Source organism: Egretta garzetta, unplaced genomic scaffold (assembly GCF_000687185.1).
Source record: "Egretta garzetta isolate BGI_Z169 unplaced genomic scaffold, ASM68718v1 scaffold321, whole genome shotgun sequence".
Taxonomy (NCBI): Eukaryota; Metazoa; Chordata; class Aves; order Pelecaniformes; family Ardeidae; genus Egretta; species Egretta garzetta.
The window spans coordinates 1,278,525-1,291,479 of NW_009258756.1; the positions used below are offsets into that span (position 1 = coordinate 1,278,525).

The 12,955-nt window shown below is 40.0% G+C and overlaps 1 protein-coding gene across 1 annotated transcript in view; it reads right to left on the reverse strand.

Annotated features, from left to right (window-relative positions):
• KIAA1549 (KIAA1549 ortholog) overlaps window positions 1–12,955 on the reverse strand; it is a 76,682-nt gene that overhangs the window by 60,728 nt on the left and 2,999 nt on the right. Inside the window, exons 3-7 of the mRNA XM_035888963.1 lie at window positions 12,781–12,936; window positions 11,185–11,273; window positions 5,238–5,415; window positions 3,573–3,700; window positions 1,973–2,156 (exon numbers count right to left, since the gene is read on the reverse strand). Coding sequence (XP_035744856.1) covers window positions 1,973–2,156; window positions 3,573–3,700; window positions 5,238–5,415; window positions 11,185–11,273; window positions 12,781–12,936 — 735 coding nt within the window. The remainder of the gene's footprint in view (window positions 1–1,972; window positions 2,157–3,572; window positions 3,701–5,237; window positions 5,416–11,184; window positions 11,274–12,780; window positions 12,937–12,955) is intronic.

A 12,955-nucleotide genomic window follows, 5' to 3' on the forward strand; every position in this document is an offset into this window, starting at 1 on the left:
GCAGTGTTTGGAAGATTTGCTATTGAACAAAATTATAGATGTATCTCACCCACAGGCTGGCACATGCCACTGCACTGAGGCTAAATTTGCTGGGCCGTAACAGCCAACAACTACACGACTTCTTTGCAAATCCTCAGAGTAGTCAGGAATAGAGGAGAAATCCTAGTGGGGCCTTTTTCCAAAGGCACTGCCTGACCTCCTTATGCATTCCACTACTTTGCACGACTTTCTCATTAACATGTGAGCTATCACAGAGCTCCACTGGCACCAGCCAGGAATCAGCCCCGCTGGCCACGCACTATAAGCATGCAGGTAGCACAGGGAGAGCTCCTGCTATGAGCACTGAAGAAATTACCTTCAAATTTCCTAAGTACCACCAGGAAAGGAAAAAAAAGGAGAACCGTGTACATGCATGTTTAATAGGAATGTTTTTCCTCTATGACCAGCCTGTCTTTCGGGATATATCTGCCTTGGTAGAAATTCTCTTATCATTTAATTGCACTGCAGCTCCATGGCACAATCCAGAAGATGGATTCTCAGCAAGGGGCAACCTGCAAATTCACTACAAGTATCACTCCAGAATATGCAGACAAAACTAAAAACTGTAGGACCAGGTGTGCATACATCACAGGGAAAAAAAAGCCCCACAACACCAAAAATATTACCCAAGAGACTAAAAGTAATAAACTCTAAGGCAAAGGTGCAAAAGAGACTATGCAGGGTAAAGAGAAAAATCTTTCAAGCAATCAAGGAAAGAGCAACATTTAACCTGAATTCAGTGAGAGATAAAGACCCTGGCCCACAACCTGAGAAGTTCTGTGGTCTCACAAGGAACAGAAGAAATGCTAGCCATCTACGGACAGGGAGTCTCAAGGCTTTTGGTCCTGGCTCAGTTAAACACAGCTACCACTGCACAGGTACAGTCTGTGTAAGATCGAGTAAGAGCAAAAATGGTTAAAGGAAATGAGTCAACAACCTTATACGTTTTTTAATTGACTACAGGAGCAGAGGGCTCAAAAATGCTGGAAAATGAAAACAAGAAGTTTCAAAAAATCAGTACATTTGAACTACTTCCAGTCACTGGGAAAGTTAAAATTAAAAATCTGCATCGGAAAGCACAGTGAGACAGGAGAAAAGGGGAATTAATCAACTGAGTTCACAGTAACACCCACTAAGGGGGAGAGGAAAGTACTGTTCTCTCATAATCTTGCTTACATTCATGAGTCATTTCTGTCATGAACAATCCATTAGCGGAGAGTTTAGAAACTTGGCTTATTTATGAGCCTGAGGTCATCTGAAAAATCTAACCAAACGTAAGTTGTCAAGGCTGTGTCAAGAAAACTCTGCTATGCAGGCGGTTCCCATCAATGTAAGTTTAGGATGGCCATGGACTGGAAAAAATTACTTGCAATGCAAGTTGTACACAAGAAGCAAGAGATATGCTTAAAAAGATAATAGACTACTCAAAAAAGCAGTGTTGCTGACTAACAGACAACCCAGACAGACTATATGGGCAAGTATAAGCTTATGTTGCTGGTGTCCCAGGCTTTCTAGAAGTCATAGCCACAGTTAAGTGCAATGCAAAGCCCAAGGCAGTAAACCCTGAAGCAGCAAAGGCCTCTGTAAACATAACCACAAGACACACACCTTGGATTGCACTTCATGGCAATATTGATCAAAGTGACTTTTTTTTAATTAATCTGGACTAAGACCAATGGACTAATGAAGCCAGGTTAAATACAACTGGTCCAGCACATAAGGAAAGGATTATGACAAAAGCATCAAGTTGCTGTAACACTGATATGCAGTATGTGAGCAGAGAGGAACACGTATTTGATCTGCAGAATTCATGATACAAGCTAGATACCTCAAGCTGCATTATCACTTCTTCGCAAAATTACTTTAAAATTGTAGAAAAGAAAAAACTCTAAAAAAAAGTATTCTGCAGTCTTGGCAAACAGCAAATACTCACGTTCGGCAATTTGCTGCACAGGAAAGCCCAGGTAGAAACTGAATTCCACCACAGACAAGTTTCTTAGCTGCTCACTGACTTCGGACCCATTTAGAAAACCATATCTATCTCGGACGGCAAAAACAATGCTCACGGGTCCTTGTCGAAACGCTACCCCAGGCCTGCTCAGAGTTATATTCAGTATCTGAAAAGACAAGATTGAAGCAGGGTCAGCAAAATCAAATCACTGGCATTTCCATTCCTTCCTTGACAGAGTTTTTTTTTCCTACTATGAAGGTGGGGCAGTTCACATCAAAACAGAGTAACATCTATTCCAGATTGATTCAGCCTGCTGAGTTGCAGAAGAGGCAACATTACATGTGAATTCCTCTTCCAAGAGTTATCCTTTAAGGTCAATCATAATCCAGAATGAACTGAAAGCTACAGTTTAGAAAATGATGAAAAAACCCACCTAGAGAGACAGTCAGCAAAATAAATCTACCGATAAAGAAATGTTAGATGAATACCAAACTGTGTGAAACAGACAGGAAGAGACTGTGGTAAAGAAAATGAATGTTCTCTTGGTCAAAACCTCCTGCACCATGCATGCCCAGACCCCACCACTGGTTAGAAGCCTTATTTTGGCACCGACGTACACAGTAACTGTGTTCATGTAGACAAACCTCTTCCAGACAGTAAGGAAGTATTTGAAATAAAAGTTAGCTAAGCTGATAGTCCAAGAAATTGCTTTGCTTGTTCTGTCTTCAGTCTCTCCAGTCACATTGTGTCATTCAGTTGTACAGTTCTGAGCACTTTACTATACATACTATATAGTACTTTAGGTACTATAAAGTTTACGCCGTTTTTCCTGTTATGATTTTATTTTAAGGTACCACAGATGGGCATTTATGGTGCCAGTTAAATAACATGATACAATTTTTACTAATTTTGGTATTACAACAGAGCTAGATTAAATTTAAGAATTCAGACAGAAGAGGGAGTTGGTCTCATTAAATTGAATTACTGACTTTCCAGGGAATTTTAAGCTCTGCTATGTGATTCAGTATCTAGCACATATGCAATACATTTCATATGTGAAGTTCCAGTAGCAGCTGTCATGGCCATCACATACTGCTGCAAGTATTTCTAGACCTTGGAAGCAACTAGCATGTCTGCTCACATAATGGCAGAGTGCATATAAGTCCTATATTCCCTAAGAGGATCCCCTGAGTGGCAATGAGACCTGAAAGCTGTCTTCCAACAAAAACATTCTAACCATACCCAACTCTGTAATAGTAAAATTTGATGGGAATTACTTTGATAAGGCTGGGGCAGCTGTTATATGAAAAAGTATAATCCCTATTATATTCAATAATGCTTCTGGATATAAATCATCATCTTGGATAATGTTTTCAAAAAGCTTGAAACCAGAGGGGTATGTGGTGCCGTATTATTTTGTAGGGGAAAAAAATCCTGATTTCACGACAAGCCTCATAGTTCTACATGATCTAGATGGCAAGTGGTAGCCAGTGAGCACCCAACTCGTTTTACTGGCTGGACAAAACACAGACAACCAAAGGTGAGGAGAAAAAGGGACAGACACAAAACATGCTAATTTTACCTGCACAGTGAAGTTGTAGAACTCCTGGTGTTTGCTCACTTCCATGAATGCCATTGTCAGTCCTTTCTCAATGCGGCGGCTGAAGTTGCAGAACCCAACATCAATGTTCCGAGGCACAAACTGAAGCACTGAAGGCAAAAAGGACACATTACTCCTACAGACAAGTACTTCCAAGAGAGAGAACAAAATGAGCAAGAGAATCCACGGGGCTATCACTTTGTCATGGAATTCAGGACACATTCAGTGAAACACTGGGTAAAAATACAGTAGAAATACATTTTGTGTTGGTGCAATAAATTCTCTATTCGTTAGTATCTGCTGCAGGAGTAATTAGATTACCAAAACATATAAGTGACGAAACACCCACTGTTCCCTCTTGCATACTGAAAGACCTTCACTACATATATGTGGCTAATTTTACAGGACTTGAACACTGAATCAGCCGCACTGAAATCCATCATACCCAACAGACCAATGAAAATCTAAAGGAAAAAAAGCCACAAATCTCTTTTTCTTGTAGACTGAAATATAGTATTTATTTTGTCTAAAAGACCACATATTGGGTCCATTAATACATATTAGTATCAGTCTAACACTTTTAAAACACTTAATTAGCACACAATCTTTTAAATCTAGATACATATACCATAAAGTCTTTCACAGGAGGGAAAGAATGAGCACAGGAGAGAGTGAGCATAGAGGAATGTGAGCAGGCACACAGACCTTAACTACATGCACATCTGTGGAATCCCTGATGCACTTACCCAAAGAAATCCTATGATCAGGCTACAGAACCTAATCTCAATGTTATACAAGGTTCAAGAACAGAAAATGTGTCTACTGTCTATCTACATAACCACATTAAGCAGTGGAAAAAGATATCACACCTGCACAATTAAAGAAGTGATGTCTTACCATACAGTTATTAACAGAGCAGAAACAACACATGAAACATACCTGAACAAAAGCACCACGTTTGAGACTCATTAACTCTCTGCCTACATACTCAATCCTTGTCACTACCTCATTACAAAGTCAGCCAACCAGGCAGGTGGTTTTGTTATGCAAATAGTGCCTAAGAATATTTTACATGATACCACTGACTCTCAAAATCTATTACGTGGGTAATATTTTACTTTAGATTATTAGAAGTCATGAACTCTACATAAACTGTTGCCATACAGTAGCCATGGAAAGCTGAATGCTACATGAGCAATCCTCCTGCTCACATTATGCATCAGCAATCAATCTTCCTGCTCACCAATTCTCCGACATTACGAGAACTCTAAAAAGTAGCATTTAAAGTAAACATAATTTGAAACTTGACTCAAGCATTATCAAGTAGCTGCACTGTGATTTTATGAATAAATGTTTCACAGATTTTTTTTCCTCTTCTCACCCTTTGAAGTAAGAAAAAGAGCACACCCATTTTGCAACGTGACAAAAAAATTTCCTGAAAAAAAACATGAAATTATGGGGTTAACTGTTTACAATTTATCACCTCTCAACCATGGGTCCAGCAAGTATTTCACTAACAACCAAGAATTAAGTTTCAGAGCAGTAGAATGCAGGGTTTTGACTCTGCTTGCATACTTAATCACACATGAAGAAGTGTGAATCAATCTGAAGCTATGTCTCCTTCTCTTCATGTCATGAAAAACTTACCTGTCTGAACTTGGAATCTGTTATCTGGCACAGTGAAAGAAGGATGCAGTGAGAGGATCATGGGGGCCTCACCACGAAGAAGACTGCTGTTCACAAGCACATTTATGACAGCTACTGCCGTGTAAACAAAAGGACCTGAGGTCACCAAGAAAGCAAATCTGGGGGAAATTTTATAAACCTACAAAAAAAAAAAAAAGAAAAAGAAAAAGAAATAAAAAAAAAAATCTTCAGTGTGAAATCTGGCAACATTTTAGACCTACGTAGTCTCATGCATTTCAAGAGGCAGGAAAATGCAATCGTTATTTTTCAAAGAGAGAGCACAAGCATAAGCACTCTGATAGTGCTGTGCCTTGCAGCCTCTGCTCCAGTGCATCAGAGAGGCAACACTCCTGTGCTAGGTGCACTTACTAGAATCTCTTCAGCACAACAAACCAATCTGATTTATCACATCCCAGCACAGCAGCACTCCCCCTCGCCTGCATTCCCCTGGAGTACATAAGAGTTCCCACCAAAAATTGCTGTTTACTTACTGAACTGCCTGCATAGCTTCTGCATTTCAGTCACATACTGCATAGCGAGTACATCCTATACCATTCACATGTGATATGCAAGAAGCATTTGAAATACACATAACCTCTGTTTTATGGATATGATTTTCAAACTCAAGAACGCTTTCTTCCAGAGAACACTTCTATCTGCTTATTTCAGCAGTTACCACAATTTTCCTCTTCCAATTCATCTCCTGACTGAGTATTCTTAAAAGCCTGAGGAGCCTTAGTCATTGTGTAAAAGAAAAGAGATTGTAAGTTAAATATAAAGCTAGGTGAATGTTTCCATGCAGACACTCTTGTCCACCATTTCTCTGTCACCTAAGTAAAAACAAACTGAAGGCTTTTATTTATTTAAACATACTGCGGTATCTTTTCTCTCCTTTAGAGAAATTCGCTCAATATCAAGGACACCTGTTTCTCGAGTAATATTTTTTTCCTCTTTGGTTTATTCCCCCAGTTTGCTTTATTTGCCTAAGGCAGTCACACTAAAATATTTTGAGATATCCAACATGATGGCCTCACAAATAAATAAATAATCTAAACCAGAGACCCAAAGGCTCTGCTAAATGCGCACCTCTTAGACAAAGAGATGCTAGCACCTTCCAAGGCTTTGTGCTGGTGAAGGGGTACGTTAGATATCCTCAACTTCAGGATCAGCCTGAGAGAAAAGCGCAGCACTACTTAAAATTGTGAGCCACGCATTCCTTACTGGTATTTCTGCAACAGTGTAAAGCGATGGCAACTGCTGTTTAGATGAGACAGCAAGCAGCTTCTTCCTGTCCTCTAAAACCCATGCATTTCAAAGAGATTACCTTCACCAGAAGAAACTACCTTAGTAGCAGAAGGAAAGAAAAAAAAAAAAGAAATCTATGCTGCTCATTATTCCTTTCTTCCTTCTTAGTCCACAAATATATACAGCATCCAGCTTTTATTTTAAATGGATTTAGACCCATAGAACTCAAATTTGTTTGATATGAATAATATGCACAGCTCTTTTCAGTTCCTCTTATCTGAAGTTTTATCCTTTTATCTCAGGATTAAATGATCTCTGCAGCTTCAGTTTTTCAAACGGAAACAGCCGTTATACTGGGTAAGACATGCCAAAAGAAAGTTGCCCATTACATGCAAAGGAGACTACTTAAAAAGGCAAGAAAAAGAGGAATTAGAATTACAAATCTCAGTGACAATTTGCTGGTGATTTCTACAGCAATATAAGCTGAGGAAGAGAGGCCTAGTGTAGCCAGCATGTATTTATGCACTAGGGTTAGGTATTTCAGACAAGCAAGCCAGCCTCTGGTAACTCAGCTGTCTCCATCTCTGACTTGTTGCAGTGCACCATAGACGTAACGAAAGCAGCCAACCCCAAACGCTCCCCTGAAATTTTGCATTGACTTTTTTGTCTTCACAGCTAACACTGCTTCTCTTTTGTGCTTCGCTGCTGCAGAAGACTGACAGCAACTCCAGAAGAATGGAAATTTAGAAACAAAACTTTTAAGTGTAATTTTGAGGTGGGTGGATTAGTACCACTACAGGTCAAAACGACAGCTATTTCTGCTTCAGATATTGCAGGGTTGTCTGGAGGTAGCTCTCTACAACCTAATTCAGGTGACAGAAATAATATAGCCACGCCAGCATGATGCTGTCTACAAGCGAACTCACGGAGAAGTTTGCAAAGTCGACTAGGATAGATGAGCAGAGCTCGTAACTCTTGATTCATGAACGAGAAGAGCTCCTCTCGGCACAGCTCTAACAGTTCCCAAACCCAGCCATTCACCCAACCCTCTCTTGGAGGTTTCACCTCTACGGCCAGGACAGTTAGGTGCTAACAAATTAGCTAGCTGAACCACCACATTTTAGAGTAAACCAGTACAAATTTCTTATCTTAACCCTTTGGGCCAGAAAGCCGGAGAAGCAGGCAAAACTCCACGTGCACTTTGGAGCCATTCCCACAGCAAAAGACCACCCCAAGTTAAGCTATCCCTTCTCCAAAGTGCGACGGCTAATCCAGCGCTGCTGTTTCCAGGGCACAACCTATCTCATTCAAAGCTACCCTCGCAAGGGAGCGCGCTTCTAGTACAGAAAGTTTCCAAGCCTCTGATTTACTAGAGGCTAGAAGAGTATTTGGGGAAAACATCATTGTATGCTTACTCTGTCCCTTATTATCTTCCCTAAGCATTAACTATTGATTATTGTCCGCTAAAATATTTGATTAGAAGCACATTTGCCACAATCTAATCCATGCCTACACTCCACTGTATTATGCTGCGTAAACATCTGGCAGAAAGCACAAACAACCGATCTCCTCCCTGCCACCTTATTAAGCATCCTGTAAAGAGCCTCCAGAGAGCGTTTAACTTCCCGAAGATGGGCACCAAAGGCTCACAGGTCTTAAAAATGAAACAAAGCTGGCGCTGCTGCTGCACATTAGGATCCTAAGGCAACAATTCTCTCACCATTTTTACACACCTAAATGGTACCAGCCCGAATTTCAGCAGCCCTGAGTAGCGATGAAGCCAGCACAAGTCCACAAGGTGGCATCTTTGAAAGAACTATTTAACTGCCTGACAAGGAACCGATCTCCTTACTTTGAAGGCAGAGGTTTGCCAATTTTGGATAACAGAAACCAATAGGCTAAGGACAGGCCCCCAAACCCACATTAAATACAGCAACGAAGCAAGTGAGATATATTATACTGCATGATAAAATTCCCAAGCACAAATGAGGCTGGCAAAAAGCTTTTTCCTGTTGGCATGAACTTAATGGCACCAGGGGTCCTGGCAGCCAGTCAGTGCCAACACTGTTTTATTTCACACCCCAGTGCAACACAGCTAAGTCAAGGGAATGTTGTACAACAGATCCTACCCAAGTGTCATAAGGTTTACATTAGAGAAAGTTGACAAAACTTAACTCTTATTCAATCAATAGGGTCTCTTTTGCAGATGCAAGACACTGAGACCAGCTGGAAAGAACTTTAAAATTTTAGGTTATTCTCACTTTGCTGTAAGGACTTTTGCTAGGAAAAAAATGACAAAAGTTTTTTCATCAGGCAGGATTCAAGTCTCCCTCCTTTTTTTTTTTTCCACTTCAACAACTCAGAATGTTTGAAATAATGAAGAAGCAGAGACCAAAGTTTCAACTGAAAAGTTGGAAAAAAAAATGTTTTAATTCTCCTTTCAGTGTTAAACTTGATTTGTACTCAAAGCGAGCAGCAGTTATATCCATCGTTGCTATGGATTTTATTTTTAAAGCATACATTGTTACCAAGTTAACTTTAACAAGACTGTCTCCTGATTTACTGTGCATTACATCACAGCAAGGGAACAACATCTGTGAGCTGTAATAGGAGACACAGGAAAAAAGCAGCTTAGAGAAGGGCACTGCTTTACCATAACTTGCACGTGTACACACGGTCCATGGGTACTCTCGACTAACAAGCCGGGTCTCTGAGTTAATTAAGTTTAGCAGTATAGACAAATTCTGTTTAAAATTTTGCATTACATCGCCTTTAAATGTGCCGATACCATAGACAGCTCTTTATTTAAAATAAGTCTTGTTAGTAGGTGAAGAGTTAAAATAAGTTTTGTTAGAGGTGAAGACATTTGCTAGTGATTATTTTTAGTGCAAACCCCATACCTAAGACATCACAAAGAGAACACACACGATAGCAGCATTCTAGCATAAAATAAGCAAAACCGATTCCACAGAGATGTTTTCTCCTTTTGATAAAAAAGAATTCGCAAAGAATGAAGCTGGACTAACTGCATTATTTATAAAAACAGTTGCTTCTGAGCACCCTTAGGCCCAAAATATCCTACTGAGAGCTTTACAAGGCAACAGTGTGCATGAAAGGAAGGAATTTAAAGGGCAAAAATATAAAGCAGCAAGATATCAAATGTTGGCTCCAATCAACCCTCAAATATTTAGCAATAGATTTTGTCTTGCTGTGGTTACTATTAAGAGGGTAAGAGCTTCTGTATTATTGAGGCATATAAGGTCACTGAAAATTAGTGTAGTTCTGTCATCATGAAGTTTTGACTTCTACTTTACCATGCCAGTTTGCACAATCTGAAGGGTTAATTCACAAACCAGAAGAAAAATCTCTTATTTACAAAAAAACCCTAAAAAGCTTATGGGCAGGTATTGCTAAAAGGACCTAAACCAAGCATAATTTATAATGGCAGCTCACTGTGGCTGAAGTTTGGCAGAAATTCGTAACACTCCTATCTTGACTGGGTAGTAGAGAGGTATATTCTCAAACATCAGACAGGAGTCGTTTAATTACTGAGCGCAGTGATTATGGCAGGAGCTGTCAAAACGCTGCTTCCCCACACAGATCAGCAAGCAGAAGTTAGAGGCACCAAGGGATTCTGTGCATGGAGAAACTCAAGTTATGTTCAAAATTCAGACTGCTACTTGAGTAAACTTTGTAATGAAAATGAGATCACAGACTCAAAAACGTAAGATAATGTGGTGCTGGGCTATCACAACTGGATGAACGCAGAGATGAAAAAATTTAAGTGCAGCTGAAGCTGCACCCACTCCAGTAATTCCAATAAAACATTTCATTTTGTCCCCAACGTCGAAGATTTGATTATACAACAACGGTACCCGCAAACTGCCTCTACAGTCTTTTCCTCTCAGACAGAGGGTTTGAGACAGAGTGGGGGAACAGAGCCTTTAAATCTCATCTCAACCAGACACTCACTTTGAGGCTAGGAAACAACACTGAAATATTGTTCAAAGATGATTCCTTGAACATCAAAGCAGAGGAAGCTTTCAAAAAAACCCAAGAGCACAGCAATTCTTAGCCCTGTGAGTGGGGGCAGGACAGGAGTCACACCTATCTGCAGGCTTAAAAATAACATCTTACCATTGCACACCTAATTTTTTTTTTTTTCCCTTTTTCATCTGCCAAATCCTGCATTTGGGATTCCACCACTTCCCCTGCAAGTGTTGATGGCCACACTTAAAACATAAAATAGCACAAGGCTGTGCAGAAGGTTTGGTTTTGTTTAAGGTGCTAAGTCTATAATCAGCTAGCAGAAGAAACAAAACTTTTAAACAGGTATTTCAAAGGGTAAAAGCTTTTCAGTACAGTTTCAGTTCACCAGCCAAAGGATGTGAGCAGTAGCAGCTGGTCACTGCTCACTCACCTCCAGCAAAACCAAGGCCTGTCCTAGAAAATGATGGCATTCAACGTAAAAAAGCTGATGTCATATTCACGTTAAAAAAACCAAAACAACACAAAAATCATGACTAACATTTAAGTTAGAATAAACCTCTCTCTGATATAGTATCACATGGGTTATTTTTAAATCACATTTTAGCCTGTTAAGTAAAACCACTCTTGTATTACCTTGATCAAAGAGTACCTGCGCACACTTCACACCACTTACCTCTAGCTCTACTGATCGCCTGAACTGAACTCTGAGCACTTCTCTGATGGATTCGCTGACATTTTGTAGAACAGCTCTTCGGGCCAGCACTGGAAATTAATGTCAGTCAGTAAATACATTTTAGCTTCATCTCCCAGGCTTTGGTGCAAAGCTGCATTTTCAATTGTGCAATGCATGAAAAAGCAGGCAATGAGATCAACTGCATCAAACGGGTAAGACGATGGACAAGGAAACAGGTAAAGGTATGACTGTATCCTAAAAAGTGACTGTACAGACAATTTAAGGAACTCCAGGTTTACTTTCTCTCTCATTTTGTTTTTCCGTATCTAATGCCTTTAGCATTCTAGTAAAAGCATCTTCTAAAGAGCCACTGAGGCATTCAAATTGGATCTGAAAGTCGCAGCACATTCCGTCTGACCTGTGCACAACGAGCCTGCTGTCGTAACGCAGTTCAAGTTTTGTAGGCAACGCATGGAATGCAGATGAGGTCAGAAAAAAGCCACAGAAAATATGCATCTACTTTTCTCTTAAATAAAAAGTAAACAAACTTGACATTGATTACTGAAAGGGATATACACCAAGTAAGAAACTGCTTTTAAAACCCCACATCCCTATGGATGTCATGTCTGTTACGGTCACACTTCAGACCATGACTATGGTCAAAGAAACAACTGAGAATTGTTGTGTTGTCATCCTGCATTTACTTTCCAACAGTAACTTGCCTACAAAACTACTCAAATTACAAGTTTAAAAAAAAAATATATATCTTCCTCATCACCAGCATAGCCAGCTCACCTTCATATCTGGAGGATGAGTTATGCTCATTCTGGTTCACATATTACAAGTAAATCTTAAGGGCAAAATGTGTTGCTTACCACAGACCATGCAGCACTTCTGCAGCTGCCCTGGATTAGTTCGCGGGTATTGTTTTGTTAACAAGCTAGGAAGAGGTAGGAAAACACCAAAAAAGCAAACACAGATGCTGAGACAATTAATTTTGAAACACACTAACGTCACTTTTTCTGGTTACAAACACACCAAATCCAATTGAAGTAAGTAGGGGAGGAGGGAAAACATAAACATAAGCTAGCACAGTAAAATTATAAAAATGGTAACGAAATCCAAACATTTTTAAAGCCAACTCTCCTCTTCCATATTACAACATTACCTTGCATGCAGGTTTTTTTTACAAACAGCAGCAACAACTGAAAGGAGAAACTTACTCAGTCAGAACATTTAATAGCTTGGCAGAACAGTACCATGACAGTAACATTCATTTACAACCCATGAAATGATAAAGCAACCTCTAATTCAGCATACCTGTATATACGCATCAGCAGTTTTAGAAGACATTTTCATTCTCTGTGCAGCTCAGTGCCACGTATACGTAACTCACTATCACAACTGACTTGCTCAAGGGAATTCTATTATTTTCAAGAGTAAATGATAAATCAATGCTTTTACAGCTGTTTGTCTAAATTTACACCATATTTCTGTGAAAGGTTCACTTAGCTAATTCAACACCTGCAATTTAGCTAGGGGGTGACATTACAGTGGCTTCTGAAGAACAAAATAAAAATGTTAGGAATATCTTACCCGCAGTGACTAAGTAAGCGTCGGGAACTGTGATGTCGCAGACGTAGGGTTGCCTGGTGGTGGTCACGGCAGAGGTTACGACCACAGGTTCAGGTGGAGTAGTGGTCGCCAGAGGGTTGGAGGAGAAGGTCCCCAGGCTGCCTGCAGCAGTCGTGCCGTGGCTGCCCATGGCACC